This window comes from Perissodus microlepis, chromosome 16, assembly GCF_051167445.1.
Source record: "Perissodus microlepis isolate ML-2025 ecotype Zambia chromosome 16, ASM5116744v1, whole genome shotgun sequence".
Classification (NCBI taxonomy): Eukaryota; Metazoa; Chordata; class Actinopteri; order Cichliformes; family Cichlidae; genus Perissodus; species Perissodus microlepis.
This window is the reverse complement of record NC_140476.1, coordinates 23,117,495-23,136,311: the sequence shown is the minus strand read 5'-3', so window position 1 is coordinate 23,136,311 and position 18,817 is coordinate 23,117,495. Positions and strand designations below refer to the sequence as shown.

General features: G+C 40.2%; 1 protein-coding gene across 2 annotated transcripts; it reads left to right on the top strand.

Annotated features, from left to right (window-relative positions):
- The first annotated feature begins 1,270 nt into the window (after positions 1-1,270).
- Positions 1,271-11,827, top strand: shox (shox homeobox). 2 transcript variants are annotated; one of them, XM_084908354.1, is made up of 6 exons: positions 1,271-1,706; positions 3,336-3,544; positions 6,811-6,868; positions 7,034-7,143; positions 9,067-9,288; positions 9,649-11,827. In XM_084908354.1, exons 1-6 carry the CDS (start codon positions 1,460-1,462, stop codon positions 9,736-9,738), a joined length of 936 nt encoding a protein of 311 aa, XP_084764480.1. In that variant the 5' UTR covers positions 1,271-1,459; the 3' UTR covers positions 9,739-11,827. The 2 variants fall into 2 exon arrangements, with proteins under 2 accessions (XP_084764480.1, XP_084764481.1); XM_084908355.1 differs by having other exon boundaries at positions 1,272-1,706; positions 7,055-7,143; positions 9,067-9,754.
- The last annotated feature ends 6,990 nt before the right edge of the window (positions 11,828-18,817 follow it).

Below are 18,817 nucleotides of genomic sequence, written 5' to 3'. Positions count from 1 at the left end.
TAAACCCCGCTTTATTGTGGGATGATATCGAGGCACGCGACTGGGAGCGCAGATTTGCGTCTTAAAGAGGATTTAGGTCTATTAACAACAAAAGGCGCAGTTCATGGAACATGGGAGAGACCGCGACTTGTGCGTCAGCCGCAGTGATGTGAAGCGGGCTTACTGATAAATGGAGAGACATCAAACCGAGTCATTAGAGGGCTGAGATATGAGACTTTCACAGTGGCGGGCCGCTCAGGGCGGCAGACCCAGGGGATCGCACTCTTCTCTCGGCCTTTTTGTGTTTGTGTGCTGGACTGATGAACGACTTAGATAGCGTTAAGCCATTATGGGCTCACTTATTCCCATGAAAAAGAGGGCACATTTTTTCACTGCTGATATCTATTGATTTCTATTCCGTATTTGTAAACGGAAACCGCAAAGGATTCCAGTTGAATACTCAAAAGAGACCCGAATTTAGAGCACCAAAATATTAATTACACCATTATCCGATAATTATGCATCTGTTGCTTTTAGATGCTGGCTACTTTCCGCTGTTTTGCTGTATGCATTTATATGATATGCACTTATCTGCAGTAGGCAGTGGAAAATAACTTCAGAACTCCAATCAAATAAATTTTGGCTGCACTTGTTTTTGAGGAAAATAAATGTTTGGAGGAGGAGGTCACTTATTTTTTTCAGACATTACTTAGGCATTATTAATATCTATTGTAATTTCCACTGGGTCAGCGTTGGTACCCGTTCATTGTGAAGCAAGTCCTCATATTTTCAGTTCACTCGCAACTTTATAATGCTGATCGTTGCCTCCGTGCACGCCTTTTGCTCTCAGGAATCTTGTGTGCTAATTCCAGTTCAGACAACTCCAGAAAGCCTATAAACCAGAAACTATTGGTGGCTCATGCGCACATAAAGGTTCAAACACATTTGTCAACAAATGACAAAGGAAATCAAAGCGAAATTCCACAAACCCCGCATTTCTATCTCCTAATCGCGTTAATTAAATTTTCGCCGAATTAATTAGACACAACAGCCATATACAGCCTCCTCACAGGAGTGAGCCACCATAGGCATTTTAATGACCCCGTAATTCAATTAACCGCCTCCATCAGTTCCATCATTGATTTGTGGAAGAAGAAGAAGAAGAAGGAAAAAAAGCTGCTGAAAGTTGAATTCTGCAAAGTCGAGCCGGCCTGTAATTGCTCGAGACACAGAGATCCGAGGGAAGAAGGGGTGGGGGCGCTGGGCTGAGGTGGCCGTGTATAAATAGTGTGCTCTCAAATACACAGTCACAACAGCAGGAGTGATCTCACCTCCTCTCCACCCCTTCTATCTATCGCTGCTGCCAGCCTCCTAAAAGAGCGTATCCGTGAGCTGTACACTGGTATATAGAGACGGTATATGCTGAGAATTCACGGTGGATTTCCCTGAGCAGGAGCACTACTGAGCGACAGAGCTGACCATGGAAGAACTTACGGCATTCGTGTCGAAATCGTTCGATCAGAAAACCAAGGAGAGCAGCAAAGAGAGTATCACGTACAGGGAAGTTTTGGAGAGCGGCTTGACAAGGGCGAGGGAGCTGGGCAGCCCGGAGACAAACCTGCAGGACATTACGGAGAGCAACCACTGCCCGGTGCATCTGTTCAAGGACCACGTCGAGCTGGAGAAGGAGAAACTGAAGGACTTTAATGTTACGAGGGCGACAGAGGGTAAGGTTTTCACTTTAATTGTGAGAAATGCTCCCGCGTGATGTCGGGGAAAATGTCTCAAGTTCGGCTGTCTGGTGTGTCCGGAGCGATGCATTTTTCTTGTTTTTTTTTTTTTAAATTATTATAATTTTACAAAATCCACGCGCATAAAAAAAGAGTTGAATTTACGTAACCGCGTTTAGTCAACGTAGTTCCCCAAAGTTAACGCATTAATCTGTTATTGCAATGATAATTTTACAAAGCAGGAGGCGGGCCCTTCGCCAGACCATCGCTTTAACTGTTTAATGATAGTTTGCAAACGAAAGGAAAGAAAAAATACAGCAAGATTTGTTCTGTAGAATATAATCGTATTGAATGTCTAATGTTTAATAATGATTTTAGCCTTATTTGGACTATATGTCATCATTTTATGCCGCTATTAAACTATCCGGCAACAACCTACTTTAAGTCAGCACTGTAGTGTATTTTCTTTTGCCTTTATTAGTAAATTATGTATTCTTGTACATTCTAGCAGGCGTTGTTTAAAAGCTTAAATATAATGTAATTATGATGCAGTGTATAAACCCATAGCCTGTAGGGCTGCCGATTGCCACGCTCCCTTAGACTGCACACTCTATAGTAGCACTAAATCTTTTTATTTTTTCAGTTGCAAAATCGTGTGTAAGCTGAAAACATAAATAGATCTACCTTTTAAAAAGCACTTTATTCATTTCCAGTCTGTGAAGTAGCATACAGCAGGAGCACAGGCCTCCTTTCACTCAGCAGTCACAAATGTGCAGTGGGCAGAAAACTATGATTTAGTGGACTTGTTTCTATATTTATCCTGTAAGAAAAAAGTTTTAAAAAATGGAGTCAGCACTATGGCGCAATAATCAGCCCTATAACTTACATTAAATCTGTCCTTTTTTAACATAAACTGATCGGATTTTATTTAAGTTAAAATGACTTTCATTTGAGAGAAAAAAAAGCAGTTCGGCGTCAGCAAAGTACAAACAGTAAAATGAGACAGAAAAGGCCATTAATTGCAGCAGTTGTCAGCTCTGTTGCTAAAATTAACACTGATAACACTTAATAGCTGCTTATATAGGCTGTTCTATTTTTATTAGGCTATAGTGTACTGTCAGCCACGCAGCGTAATGGTGTGATTAAATAAAAAAAAATCTGTTGGCTGATGATTTTTATGGATATCCTAAAATAACCAAGGTCTGTTTTATGGAGGTGAGTAATTAGGCCTAAATCTTCTCCGTTTAGCCGGGACTTATTTCTCTGCTCTTTAAATCGCTTATACCCTTATTAGGCTTCCATATTGACTGATTTACTTCCATTACGGCACTGACATTACACGCTGACTTATGGAGGCTGGAAATGCAGCCACGGGCCTCTCTATTGAAGAACTAAGCTGTGTAATGTGTGTGTGTGTGTGTGTGTGTTGCTGTCAAAGTGCCAGGCCTAAGGCCCCCTGTCAGGGCCCAGTGTTGACTATATGGGGGGAGAACCCTTAATGCGCACTTGTGATATGTGTGTTTTGAGCTTGGGATATGTGCATGTGTGAATTTTAAACGCATCTTCTCCTTTAAAAAAATAATAATAATTGTTTCCTTTCCCCACCACCCGTGGGCCGTTTAACAGGGATATATGAGTGTAAGGAGAAAAAAGAGGACGTGAAGTCCGAGGATGAAGATGCACAGGGCAAACTGAAGCAGCGGAGGAGTCGCACTAACTTCACCCTGGAGCAGCTCAACGAGCTGGAGCGGCTCTTCGACGAGACGCATTACCCGGACGCCTTCATGAGAGAGGAGCTGAGCCAGAGGCTGGGACTGTCCGAGGCCAGAGTGCAGGTGAGGATTTCCCACATAGGTTACTCACTTTCTTCACTCTCGTGTCTGTGATGCAGAGCGGAAATCGTGCTGTTGCTGCTGCCGTGTGAGGAGCGGCCAAGAAGCTTTGCTGTCTGTCTGTCTGACGGCTGTAGTGTGAAAATATTTCTGCTATTGTTAAGCAACACTTGTAAGCTCGCGTGTGTGTGGGTGATTTGTTAAGTGGCATCACTGCTTTGTGGGAAATATGTTAGTGATCTAGCCAGCCCTTAATTTGTTCTATAAGGAAACCCCACTGTAATTAACCGAAAATATAAGAAAATATATTTTTAGCTTTTGAGGAGGAAAACCGGACCATGTGGATCCATCGTGAAATAATTTTGCTATAAAACACGCATATTGCTATAAAAACGTGAAAATATATTATAAAACTGTCCAGTCATTTTGGAGCCTTTAAATAAACCTTTTCTGTTGTGTTTGCTCTCACACTGTGCACGTTTAAAATCCTTTGAAATGACTCGAAATACGAAAGACTGCGTGTGAGCCACGTGAAAAAACGACTTTTTAAAAAAATTCTGGTTTCTTTTGGAACATAAACAGGTCGCATCGCGTGTCCTGAAACATACAAGTAAATAAATAAATAAAAAACAGAAGAATAAAAAGCTAGGAGCTCATTAGTTTAGTGACAGGTTGACCTTAGAAACTTGACAAATAAATGATCCAGCTTGTTAGTGAAAAAGCTCCACGTCTGAAATATTGCTGTAATATTCCTATGGGGAGGTTTGTAAAGCCCCGTCTAGCTTTCTCTGTGGTGTCCTAATATTCCTACAGGGAGACGGTTTCACTGCGACATTTATAAATGTTAGAAACATGACTGCACAATTGCCGCAGATTTGACTATTTAAAAAAATATTTATTTAGGAAAATATCAAATGTAAAGGGTTCACCATGCCCTCTTAACAAGTATGACAAATAACTATTTTTTTTTAAAGTGTGTGTTTAATGAAAGATTCACGTACAGTAGCAGTAAATCAGTTGTAAACCGTCCGGGATGGATAGCCTCAGAGCCAGCTGAATTTGCAGCGGTAGGCCTGTGGAGCCTTGTGCCTCCGATCCGAGCATCCTTGCGGGTAGAAAAAAAAAGAAGAAAGAAATCCAGCCAGTGATTAAAATGAATGAAGAGCCTGAATGGCTGCTTCAGGGGACGCGCTCTTATGTCAACTCGTATCGCTCCTCATTTTCTTTGTAATATCTGCCATTGGCTTGATGTAGTGTCCCCATAAAAACAGATTAGAAATAATTCAATTCTGGGCCAACTCTGCTGCTGTTCAGCTATATCTAATCGGATGAATAAGCCGCATCATAGAGCTTTATAAGTCACCCACTACCTTTTTTTCCTGAGCGGACTTAGTTGACAGCAGTACACTGCGATTATCGCTAATAAAGTGCGTGCATTAAAATTATTTATGGAGGAAATATGACTGATAAAGACCGAGTCTGCGTGTGTGTGTGTTTTATGTTATCAAATAGACACTCGGAACCTACCGATGTTCTCTTTTGGGGGAAAAAAGATGAAGGAAAAATAAATAAAGCATTTTCAGGCTCTCTTTTGGGGGGGTGCGCACTGGCACATGTTTTCTCCAGATTTAGTGAGAGCGAATTGCAGCAGGGCTGTTACAGGCTGTGAACCTGCGCTCCGAGCAGCTGTCAATGAATCTAATTGAAAGTTATGAGAGCTTGGTGAGGAGCAGGCAGTAATTCGGTTAGGACTAATATCTTTGGGTTTCTGGCGCGCTGCTAAATTAAATGTCATTATTCACTGTCTCTAATAAAAAATCAAAAAGGAAATGAGATTAGGGTATTTGTGAAGCGCATCATTGAGTGGCCCTTAATGAAGAAATAACTGTCTGAACCAGTGTAGTTCACTTTGCTTAACATACTGGCACGTAATTGGAATTGATCTCGGGCCCGTCTAATATTAGCCTTGATTTATCTGAGGGATTACTGTGCGTCTATGCAAAATCACCTGGGATTTTCATAAACACCTTTCCTACCATCATTTACCGCTGTAGAGCTAATAACTCACGGCGTAAACAATCGCAAACAATAACGACAATGTGCAGTGTTTAGCTTCAGGCCTACACCACGATAATAATAATAATAATAATAATAATAATAATAATAATAATAATAATAATGTACTCTACGTGGACAGGATTTATAGACATTGATAATGTATTGACAGGAAACTCTCACTGCTGTGTTTTTTATTGTAAAAAATATATTTGGATGATATTTTGTGAAGCTGAGAGCGAGACATTTGTTTTCCTCGTAATTTTCGCCTCGTTGTTATCTCCTGCTTTCTCGCCTCGGTCCCTAATGGACGCTTTATCGACTTCCCCTGTTATTGCAGTCCCATCGACACGATGTTGCACGTCGCTTCCCCGCAGCTTAAAAACGGCGTCACGGCACCCCGAGTAGTCAGCAACATCATCAGTCGGCGCCCTTTGTGGTCCGCCACCGGTCGCTAATTTTCGCATCTGTAAACGATAATCATCGCGGGGGTCGAAGGGGAGGGGAGATAATGTTATTCAACGAGGCAAATTAAGTTGATGGTGATTAACAGTAGGCGCGCAGCCTGCAGCTTCAAAGGCAGTCAGCAAATTGGAAGGTAGTTAATGACATTTATTTATTTATTTGAAGGATCACAGTATCCTTGTAAAATTGCTACACTTTTTCTTACAACCCTACTCTAACTTTGTTTAAGTTACAGTGACTTTAAGTGGCTGTAGCTTAGGAGATAGAGCAGGTCATCGGAAGATTGGTGGTTCGATCCCCATCTGCCAAATGTCCTTGGGCAAGATACTAACCCCATGTTGCTCTGTGTGCATGTTAGATAGACAGAGCAAAGAAAAAAGTGCTTGTATGAATGAAGCAGTTGTGTAAAGCGCTTTGAGTAGAAAAGAGCTATATAAGAATCAGTCCATTTAGCTCAGTTTTAAAAGTGTGTTTTTTAATCTTTAAATTAGTTTAGTCTCATTTACAGTCTAATATTTTTTTTCCTCTTTGAAAATTATTACAATTCGTATTTATTTGTGAACACACGTGACTTAGGTTTTATTTGCTTGTCTGTGTTGGATTTCCCCTGTTTTTATTTGCCTGGTTACAAAAAAATAAATAAATTTGTTCATTTATGACAATTTAATTTCACTATTTAAATATGACAACAAATAGGATGGAAACTGTTTGCATCTATTCTAATCAGTTCTTTTCTCTTTCGATTGCAGGTTTGGTTTCAGAACAGGAGAGCAAAGTGTCGAAAACAAGAAAACCAGATGCACAAAGGTGAATGCAATTTGCTCCCTTTATTTTTGCCTCTTAATATTATTATTACTGAATTTATTACTGATTACATTTTTGACACAGTTTCACCATTTTTATGACTGCATGTGAAAAAAAAGTTGTGACCTCCTCATCTCACATAACAACAACTGTCTGGCTGTCTGACAGACATCTTTCCCTTCTCTCCAGGTGTTATTCTGGGCAGCGGCAGTCCCCTTGACGCATGCAGAGTAGCACCCTATGTCAATATGGGCGCCCTCCGGATGCCCTTCCAACAGGTAGGCCATGTTTTCATATTTGCGGTAATTGACAAAGCTTGAAAAATCTAAAAATAATCCAGAAACCAAAATAAGCTTAAATGTAAAAAAGGAAAATAAATAATCCAGTGGTGACAAGTAATGCGTCGTCTCTAAAAAAAACCCGTCAAATAAATGTAAAAGTTGAGACTGGACTGTTTTGCGCTTGGATATGCGGTGGAATTGGTGTCAGAGTGGGCCTTCTATATTTGTGCTTCCACATGCATGTATATAAGCCATGTGCAGCTATTAGACTGAAGTGATGAAAGAGTGCATACGTGGAGGGGGGAGTGAAAGGGTGGGGGTGTTCAGACCTCAGTGCACCTTTCACCTTCTGGCTGTGGGGAGAAGGTTGGACCGTACAGGGAGAGGAAAGGTGGGCAGACATTTGATCTGCTGCTGTCTGCTTCTACGTCCCGGTTGCTGTGTTGTCTGCTTGACCCTGGCTAAAAGCAACGGCCTAATTAAGCCAACAGTGCGGCGGGCGTGAGCACATAAAAGAGATGATGAAAGCGGGGAATGAAGTGGGCTCTGATGGATATTGGCATTGAGCTGCACTGGCAGGGGTGGAGGCTTGAGGCCTGCATACTGAGAGAAAGGCACGTTGCACGAGGTTGAAACAGGCACTAGGCATGCATAGACTCAGATATTACAACGCTGCATATGCGGCTGGTGGATGGGTAAGGTCGTGACCTCTTGTCAACAAAAAAGTAAAGACTTGTGTCTTTTAAAGCAATGCAAAGTTTGTGTGTGTGTGCCGGGCCGAAAGCACACAATCACTCTGAACCTGCGTCACCTGTTCTTTTTTCAGAGACAGATTAATTTCTGCCATAACCCACAAAATCAAGTTTCATAACTTTGATTTGTTTTTCCAGTGGTCCTTCTGCATTGTGTAACCAATCGCCTTCGCACTATACAATTGGAAATTATCAGTCACGGCTGCAGTTTGTTCCCCGATTCTTTCGGCGAACGCGATACGTGGAAAAATTTGTTGTTTTGCAGAAGGTTTTGTTCGGATGCCACTGCAGCGCTTAGCAACTACAAACTCGCGGGTACAAATTAATTTTCCCTTTCGTTTAACAACTTCGATTTAAATCTCCTTTTTTGCATTTTTATACTAAAATACAACTAAAAATAATATTTAGTCAAGTTAAAACTTTGACTTTCTATCGTGCTATTTTGGTTGGAGAAGAAAGCTAGAAATACTTGAGTTTTCCCACTTCTTCCTGTGGTGTTTGAAACACATGAGACATGGCAACAGGCTCAGCTCTCTCCCTCTGAAGTAAGCGGATGCTTAATTTTCACCTACTTCTTATAAAATAATTGCCAAGAATGTGAAAACTGATATCCTATGCTCCTTATGGTTTCTTTTTCTTTTTTTTCTCCCCTTGACTCAGGAATATGTCTGGATAAATATTTATAACTCCAAATATGTGAATATCTTTTCAGTGCAAAATAGTTTATTTATGCAATTGAATACATAATCAGGATAACAAGACTGCGTATTTCCAAGGGTATAACAGAGTCCTCAGTCTGAATTAAACAAATCTGTTCTGGGTCCTAGAAAGACTTTGATTCTAGGCGATTAAATTGGATGTGGTGCCTGAGAGCAATGTATGATTCATTAACTTTTAGAATAGCTGACATGAAGAAAGGGCTAAAGCGCAGAGTGCAGCCCTTAACTATTTTCATAGAAAACACACTGTAAGCAACAGCTTTGAGGGGGTAACATTTGAGGGGGAATTTAATAGTGTCAGACTGTGAAACCTAAATCCTCTCTGCACACACACACACACACACACACACACACACACACACACACACACACACACGCACACACACACACACACACACACACTTGTCCTGAGGGGCTCATTCTGACTTTACGTTTTCACTGTTCTGCAGGTCCAAGCACAGCTCCAGTTGGAAGGGGTCACCCACTCCGCCCACTCCCACCCTCACCTGCACCCTCACCTGGCCGCTCACGCACCCTACCTGATGTTCCCGCCCCCTCCTTTCGGACTACCAATCGCATCTCTGGCCGACTCGGCCTCGGCGGCGGCGGCGGTGGCAGCAGCCGCCAAAAGCAACAGCAAGAACTCGAGCATCGCCGACCTGCGACTCAAGGCAAGAAAACACACCGAGGCTCTGGGACTCTGACCCCACCGGGCTGCCCCTCCGCTCGCCTGATGCCCATAATCGCCTCTCACACAAGACTGAGCCTGTGAAAGGGCCGTGACACTCACAGCTAAAACTAAAATAAACAAAAACACTGAGTGAGAATGAAAGAGAGGAACACATAACAGAGAGGGGGAGAGAGAGAGTGGGTGTGAGAGAGAAAGGGGGAGAACAGTGGAGGAAGAAAATAAAAAAGAAAAGGAGGAGGGGAGCGAGAAAATTGTCACAAAACCAGCTGCCAAAACAAACCACTTGTAGAGAACGGTAATTAAATACCAATGAAATCACCTTTTACTTTTCGCCCAACAGGCAGGACTTCTGCGGGGCCAGTGGCTCAGTCCACTCCAGGCACAGATCACATCCCAAGGACCGTACAAACACATGTGGATGTCTGTCTGAGGGCCAGGCCCGGGGCCCGTCAGACCAGAAGATGTTAGAACAAAGCAAACTGGCAGGCAGCAGCAGGGCCAAAAGCAGAGCCTCGCTGACGCTGGCTGACGCCATGTTGACAATGCAAAGGGTTAAACTTGTGTGTGGGGGGGGAAACAGACCCAAACATCACCCCACCGAGGCATTGGAACGGCTCTCACCTTCACCCGCCTCCCCAAACCCCCCTCCCTCCCCTCGTGCCCTGCTCCTCACTAGAGAAAAGAAAGAAGAAAACATTTAAAGAACAAAAAAAAGGCCATATTTGTCTCCAACCACTGTGTTCCCTGCTGCTGCCAAGTGCATGAGCTCTAATGGAGGACCGTTACTGGGACTGGTTTCCATCCGCACCTGACATTAACACTCGACAGCTGTTTTAAACACTGCCATCCAACATGCTCCCCCCGACACCTTCAAAGTCACAGGCCTCCATTAGAGCCTGATACCCTTCTTCTGATGGACTTATGCTCTAACAAAAGCAACAAATCCGTTTTTTTTTTCTCCCTCTTTTTGTTGTTGTTTGTCGCAGAGTGGAGAGACGTTGCTCTGTGTTGTCGGGCATGTGCTGGCGAGACTTTTGGTTTGCATTTATCCCTCAAAGTGTGCTCTATCTCTCTCGCTCTGTCTTTATTATTTTCTTTCCTTTCTGTTTGTTGTGTTGTATTTTTGGGTAAAGAAGTGAAGATCGCCTTTGCACTTCAGGTCTCGCACGTGGGTGTTTACAAATGGCACTACAAGCAGATACTACTTTATTAATTAAAGCGGGGAGCTGGGTTTGATATCGTCACGCGATCAGCAAAAAGAACAATTATCTTAGATAAAGGGTATAAATGGGATTTTCTTTTTTCCTCTTTTCTTCTTTTGTAATTCTGAAAAAATATGAAGAAAGCATCAGTCAAACTGAAATGCAATGGTGTGCAGTTTAAGTGCAATACTGTAAATAGCAAAAAAAGAAAAAAAGAAGTAAAAACAGCTAGCAGTTAGTCCTCAATGATAAAGAGACCCAATGACTTTATTTTATTTTTATTTTTTTCATGCACTGTTGGAGTGTTCAGTTTATTTGCCAAACCCACCAGTTTTTCTACAGCAGTGTATATTTTGTTTAGTTCGAGAAAACCCCCTTAAAGACCAGGTGCCATATCCCTACATAACCTCCTATGTATTCAGACAATTTTCTATACATCAGGCACAGCTTTTATGAGGAAAGACATGAGCACATTTTTGGATTCAGCAGAAATTAAGGTACATGAAAAGAAGCTCTCTTAAGTACTCCACCAACGGTCGAAGAAATCCTTTTTGCTTTTTGCATTTTTAGGAAAAAGTGTTTTATCAGCAAATCAGCACCCTAACCCAAACCGAGCAGTTGTTTATGATACGATTAGTTTAATTTTGCATGTTGTATGTGATTTTTTTTTTGTCTTTTTCATCCTTAATTTCCAAATAAATTCAACGTGTACGTTACAAATTGTTCCAGAAAAAACATTGGGATGAAATACCGTTTATTTTGACAACCTTTTAAACACTGCTGTCAGACCTGTGCTAAATATATGGATCCGCTTCAGGTCCACGTGACCTCGAACAGTCTCCAAACAACATTTTCTGTCTTGCCAGACCTCCATTTAGAAATGTTTATTAATGTCTCCATTTTAAATTAAGCATATGGGTGTTTTATTTATTATTTTGTCTGAAAGTTTATGAAAGATTAAATAGTTGAACTACAAGTGTACATTTTTACATGGCTTTGCATTTATTTTTGTATGTTTTTATTAAGTGTTTCATTTTGAATTGGGGGGTGGCGTGGGGGGTGTGGCTGTAGTAAGTTGTTTGCCTAAAAAAAAAAAAAAAAAAAAATGTAGCGTGTCCGAGTTTACAAACATTTCAGGGACGGTTGAATTTAACAATCCATGGAATTTGTTGTACCCATTAAAATGATTACCATTTCATATGCAAGCATGCCTAAACATGAATCATCGTACAGTTTGTTTTTTTACCCTTTTGAGTCACAAAATATGAATGTACATCTTGTACAAGTAAACTATCAATAAAGTTATAAATATTTGTACACGACTTTTAAAAAATACTGTTCAAACTTGTTAAACTGCACGAAAAGCCTGAGGTTTTGCACATGAACTAATCCTCCTGGGGAGTGTAAGTGTAATTTTCCTTATACCCTCGACAAACGAACAGCACTGCAGTCCTCGGAAATTACTTGGATACACAGTGGTAACCACGTTTCCAAGATAATAACAGCAGCCCACGACTAATCCCCTCTCCCAGTGTTCGGGGTATTTGTGTCATGCTCTCTTCGTGCCTCACATCATGTTGCGGCTGATCCTCAACAGCAGTCTCAATCTGCGGATCAATATTAATATCGGTCTACAGTTGACATTCACGCAGACTCCGTGTTAGCCGGTCCAGCTCTTCACATCCAATCTGTGCCACACACCAGCAGAGAAAATTGAGCTGCTATAAAATCCAGATGCAGCCCTTTTTTTTTCTGGAGCCTCTTGCGCGGCACATCTCTCTCGCAGTGTTTGTCAAAATGACACGGATAAGATTGGTATGGAAAGTGGGGGGCAGTACAGTCGTCAAATAGAAGCAAGATGGCTGTAACTGGAGTGGGAAGCCTGCAAGCGTGGAGGGAAAATTGCAGGCGAGCAAAGAGATGCGAGGGTTACTGTACATCTGACAAGTGATGTCCTCTGACCCGTGTGCTCAGAGAAGAGCTTTGGTTTGTGTTTTGAGCACATCACTTGAGAGGATCGAGAATTTCTGCACGTTCATCAGCATTTCAAGTCAGTCCCTCCACTTGTCTTACCCACACATACTACATTTTGCACTTTAAAATGGTCAGCGGCTTGTTTTTTCTCAGTGTATTAGCTTCCTCTGGGAGCCTAATTCCAGATGTGTGTATACAAAGTAATTACACCATGTGCTATAGTGGCTTATTGTTTGAACCCCATACAGGAATTATCCCAAATGGCGTCCTGTTGAATGCGGTACCCCCTAGAAGGTCGCCGCACGTTTAATTTGTACCTCTTTGCTCATACATCAAGATTGAGTGATATGGTCGCAGACTGATGGCTCCATATTTACCCAGTGACCCCTCTGGCTGAAGCCAGGTCTGGAAATAACAGCATCCTTTTATGTGTACTAATAATTAGCAAGGCACACACAGCCATCCATCAACCACCAATGAGCCATGGCTGCTTTGTCAACATGTTCAAGCACATAAAGCTATTTATGTTGGCCACAAGTAACAAATACACAATAATATCTTAATAGAGGAGAGAGTGGGTATGTGTGTGTACCTGAGAAAACGTGTGTGTGTGTGGGAGGGGGGTATTTAGTGGGCTCCTGTGCTTGATATTAAATTTACATCTGGTTTTATTGCTAATGAACGTTTCCTTGGTTCTTACAGGCTGCAGAATGAGGGCTCGCTCCTTATTGTCTCGACGTTTTAATCCTCTGTTGAAATGTACTTGGATTCCCTATAATGATCTAATATTCTGCTATAAACGAGTGCTTCTTCAAGTAACTGTTGTGATTTCCAAAAAGTACAGATCATCAAATTTTTTTTTTTCTCCCCCATACGCTCCTTTCGTCGTCCACTTCTCGTCACGTCTGGTTCGGGAAGAATGAGCTTCGCAGCTTGTCCCAGAAGTCTGAGGCTCAGTGCTACGCCGCGCTAGCCCATCAGAGGTCAAGTGCTCAGGGGTCACGTGAAAATAGTTTTTTTTTTTTTTTATCACATTTCATTCTCATAATCCTCTTTGAAATGTCACACACAACTATGATCAGACGGAATGTGTGCTGTCGTAGCCTCAACATAAAGCTGCGCGGGGCACCGGTAATGGTGTGAAATGACAGAGCTTATGGGCCTGAGAAGACAGTATATATTTAGCTCAAAGACATGAAGTTAGAGCTTTTGTCATGCTATATCACAATAACTTGAGGGGCTACTTGCAACAACTCTGAAAATAACAGGCTTGTTTGGTTTAGCTTGGAGTTTTTTTTTCTTGTGTGTGTGAACCAACTTTGTGGTTCTTAAATCCCGAGTAAATCCTGTTCCTGCAGTTTCAGCTGTAGCTTGAAGTGAAGCCACCCAGAGAAACCTCAGCTGAAAACAATCGAGCTGAAGTGCTGAAGTCACTACGGTCGGCCAGGGATCAAAGGGCGCCTTTCATCCCAGTTTGTTTGGGCTAGACTTTGCTTTGCTTTGTTGGCTAATGCTCATAAATGTATCTGGAGTCATCAGCGGTGCGAAACTATATTAAAACCAACATTTTAAGTCTGGGTCAACACATAGTCTTTCTTTTTTTTTTTTTAAGTGAAAGTGGAAACTGTCAAGAATATAAATTCTGGGTGGAAAAAAAAAAAGAGGCATTAAGTTCAAATTCCGTTCAGCTGTTTATGTTATGTTCATTAGCCGTTTACTTTCACTTCAAGCATTTGGCTTTTGTTGTCGCAATCCAAGCAAGTTATCTAATAAAAACACATTATTTTCTGTCCTATTGCAGCGTCAATTAGAGGTGATTACTAAACTTATCCGCGCCATCTACAAACACTGTTACCTAAAACTTTGCGTGAAAACAAAAAATAAGCTAGAATTAGAATAATTAGAATTTGGGATTATTCGAAGATTAATCCCAAATTGTTCACATTCTTTAGCTGCCTTTTATTAATACCCGTCATACTCTATTACTGTCAGTGTAGCAACCATAGTCACTTACAAATACACGCAGACACCAAGATCTCTATAGAGTGGCTGCGTTTAGATGGTTTGGTTTGGGATTTAATCGTCTGGTCGGTTGTAGCTAGATAAGAGTGACTTTCATGATGTTTAGCTCCATCCAGTGGGCTTCAAGTATTTTTGACCACATGTTCTCTCCTGGTTTCACTCTTTTGCTGCCAGGAGGATCCATTTACAAGTTTGAAACAATATTAGATTAAAGATAAAGTCCAGGGGCATCCAAAACAAAGTTTATTCTCAGTTTAATCACAATCAAACATGCACACATGGATAATATAATAGTGTGTTTAAGGATTTTTTTTTCAGCCACAGTATCAGTGGTCAGCAACATTAGGTTTGAAAGAAACATAAGAAAATGGCCTTTTAACAACAGCCGCATTAGAATCAATTCAATTTGACTGCTTCATTTTTAGTCTTGTTATTTTGCATGTCAGGTTATGATGGTAAGCTGGGATGCATTAGTAACACTTTTTTCACTGTGACAAGTCAAAATATCTGAGCAGTGTATCTGTTTTCTAACAAGCCTCATAACTTATTTGATAATTGATTCTTCTTGTGGCGATGTTAAATGAAAGACACGGATGTGGATGTTTAGGAAATGGGATCTGCTGCTTTATATTTGGACCAAGCCACAAACAGGAAATGCCAAAAACTGTAGTTTCACTAATGGCCACTAGAGGCTTGAGCAACGCTGAGTCATCGATTGCAAGCTTAAAATCTCAAAATTTACAACACAAATAAACGGGTTTACAGCCTGGTCTCTTTAACTAATTCTACTGTTCATGGCAGATGTTGAGGGGGTTAACTTTAAATCATATTAATGCAAAAAATTATGCCTAATTAACAGCATGGCTGTTCTGAGTGACAGCAATAGATGCCTAGCAATCATAGCTAGCTGCCTGCTAGGTGTTATCACAATTAATCTTAGCCACTGAATTGGACTTTAATACTGTGTTTTTGAGTTTGTTGCAGCAATAAAATGTTGTGAATAGGATTCATGCTATGCTCAGAGTGATTTTATAGTACCAATTAGGAGATACCTATCTGTGTGTGATGCTCTCATATGACTTATGGATCTCTCTAAGTGAGCTAACTAGCATTAGCTAGCCACATGCCCTACGGTTCTGGCTTCAAAAGAGTAGTCCACAAACAATGGGTGACATCATGGTGGCTACATCCATCTCTTATGTACAGTCTATGATTATAACACTTCTGTTTCATTAGCAGGGAAATTATGAGGAAGAAGTAAAGTGTTTTGTGATGATACTTCTCCCAGCCTTTGTGTTTAACATGCTAATTGAAATCTTTTTTGTACATTAACTTTTTATGTCTTTCTCTAAAGAGAAAATTGTACTTTGGGCTTCTCCCAGTTTAGTTATGTTTCCCGAAAGAAAGATTCTGCGTATTTATGTTAATAATACAAAGCTAAGCTAATTTCATGTGCCTGGTTGCAGTTTAACATAACTGTACTGTGTGAGCATATTTTGAATGTGATGACATAAGACATTGTGGTCTTGGTTCTTGTTGTTGTTCACATTCTTCGCACTCTTTGAACTGCCCACAGCCACTGAGAACATATCAATTCTATTATCAAGTGGCTTTTTTCCCCTTCAAAATAAAATAGATTTTTTTAAGAAATAAAATCCCTAATGAATGATGCACCATTGTTTTCCTTTTCTTTTTTAAAAAAATGGTAGAAATAAGCATTCATCTGCAGTTTAAAAACCATAATTTAGTCTGAAATATCCTCCACTGAAGTGCTGAGAAACAAACACTTCAATAGCTGTTTTTCAAAAATATGTTTCTTAAAATGTCAAATCCCTTTGCTGGAGTCTCTTTCAAAGCTGTTTTTAATTACACAGCTTCAAACTACTATTTAGACAACAAATTCACTCTGAGAAAATAATCATTGCATATTAATGTGATCAATAATCTCAACCAAACGGCAGTTTTATTTCCAGCCGGGCTGCCTGTTTATCTGAGCTCCACTTCCTACCGCGCAGAGAATTTAGTCAATACCGTTCACTTTTTGTTCACAAACAGTTTAGGTTATGTTCATATTTGCAAAAAATAATGAAATAAAAAAAAAATTAACTGGAAAGCAAATATGACTAAGCTGAGAAATCGAAACAGATGTGATAAACATAGCAAAACAAACCAACAGATCATCAGATTAAATTCCAAACATGTTAGCTTTAGTGAGTTCTGATCTCCTGGAGGTCTCACATTTACATTTACATTCTCAGTGCAAGATGCAGGGTTAAGAAACAAGTTTGTCACAGTTTAAGTCTTATACTAAACGTTAAAGTAAATATGTCCTGTGTAGGCTTTCTCATGAAAAGACAATTTCATTAATGTTGCACCAAACCTTGAAATCTATATTAATTAGCCTGGCAAAGACTCCAATTCAGCTTATCAGACAGCCTTGGAAAATGTGAATATGAATTAAGTTTTTTTGTTTTGTTTTGTTTGTTTTTTAAAGAAAGTTTAAACTTTACACTCTATAAAGTATTTTATTATTACAGGACAGTCTGGACAATGAACTACCTGGACCTTTTCTGTAATTTTACACATTTGTCCCTGGTCTGGCCCACTTAAGATCAAAGTGGACCGTATGTGTAATAAAATGATCTTGACACTCCTGATCTATATGATAATGCAGACGTGCATGCTTTGCACTAATCTTAACTATCGCCGAGAAAAGGACACCTGAAACAGCTCTCTGTTTCAAGATCATTCAGAAACGTTTGGTTTTGACGTGGCCCAGAAAACATCAGCCTGACAGACAACTGGCTCCAGTCCTTTTTCTAAAGACAGACAAAGAAATGAGTCCTGGTGATAAGATTACAAGTACAGAGATTTAAATACAATTTGATGGCTACCCAACTTAATTGTATTATGTTAACTGGTGACACATGATTAAATTAAGTGTTTTTTAATTAAGTTAACAAATCATATCAGCAGATTTAGGTTACACACAGAGCACATGAATAAAAATAGCAAGTTAAGGGAACAGGTTATAATTTCAAGTTGATATTAGCTCGACTACAGCTCAGATGCCATTTTTATAGTGAGGATAAAGTTTTCCTTTTTTTCTTTGTCCTGTGCTTTTTTTTTTACAGTCACTAATTAATTTGTCCTGTTTGTGTCAATAGCTGGACTACCCACTATATGTACATTAATACTTGAAACATTTGCTGTGTTTGCTCACCCTTGTTAAACAAATCTTGTGCTTGCCTGGTGAGAGACAGACAAAACAGCTGTGCCCTTTGACCTTTTAGTAGTGGTCACGTACTAAGTAACAAAATCTGAATACAAGCAGTGAGCTGGACACCTCAGAGACACATTAGACACAGGTGTCAACAGCAATACACAATTTTATAACCAGTATGAACTGAGGTGTTGGTTGTGATCTGTTTGTCAGGACACTGTCACATGTTCACATACAACAGTTCAAAACTTTATTTGCATTTGCAAAAAACTAATTTTAGGTTGATGCTACTTATTAAAGTATCATTTGGTGTGTTCTTTTAGACTTAATAACATAGACATAATTTCAAATATATAAATTAAAGTTATATAAATTAATGTAAGTTTTGAATTAGGCATCTCTTCCATAATCAAAGTGTCAATGATATACAAAAACCTTCTGATCATTACAAGGTTAAAACAAAGACAAACAGACAACTACACACTCTCACTTCCACACTGACGGTCAATTTTGAATCGCTGCCTAACCTAAGAAGCATGGTTTCCAACTGTGGGAGGGACGCCCATGCATTCAAAAAAAAGAATCTGCACTGCAGCAGGTTTGATGCATTAATGCATTATACTCTCTTAACTGCTGTCAGTCAGAATAGATAAAAGCCAAACCTGTGCAGTTAGCTGTCCTCTGCAGGGTGGTAGGAAAGAGATTTTAGGAGCAGCCCTACAGATTTGTGGCTATCATGTAAACAGTGAATGTTAATGAAAAAGCAAACAGCCTGACTCTGCAAGTTACGCTGGAAAGCAAGTTTGAACAGTTGCGATCGCCCCTTTCCCCCTTCAAACAAGGAGCACTGCGGGGAAAAATAATTATCTGTTATTTCCAGTCTTTGTGTTACATGCATTTAGATGCCAATGAAAACAACTTCCAGTTTTGGAGTTTTGGTAATTAAATGGAAAGAAATGCAAATAGACAGTGCAAAAAGCTTCTTTATTTCATTGTGATCAAAACTATCTGATGGGAAACTAGCAGGCAAATTTGTGCCAAGTTTTGGCTTCTCAAACTAAAAATAAATAAATAAATAAAATGCTCAT

What these genes read in the sequence shown, in the direction of transcription:
- shox (XM_084908354.1), top strand. Translation starts at nt 1,460, where the DNA reads ATGGAAGAACTTACGGCATTCGTGTCGAAATCGTTCGATCAGAAAACC. An exon ending in TGTTACGAGGGCGACAGAGG is followed by an intron (nt 1,707 to 3,335) that starts GTAAGGTTTTCA and finishes GCCGTTTAACAG; the next exon opens with GGATATATGAGTGTAAGGAG. An exon ending in TCGCCGACCTGCGACTCAAG is followed by an intron (nt 9,289 to 9,648) that starts GCAAGAAAACAC and finishes TTCGCCCAACAG; the next exon opens with GCAGGACTTCTGCGGGGCCA.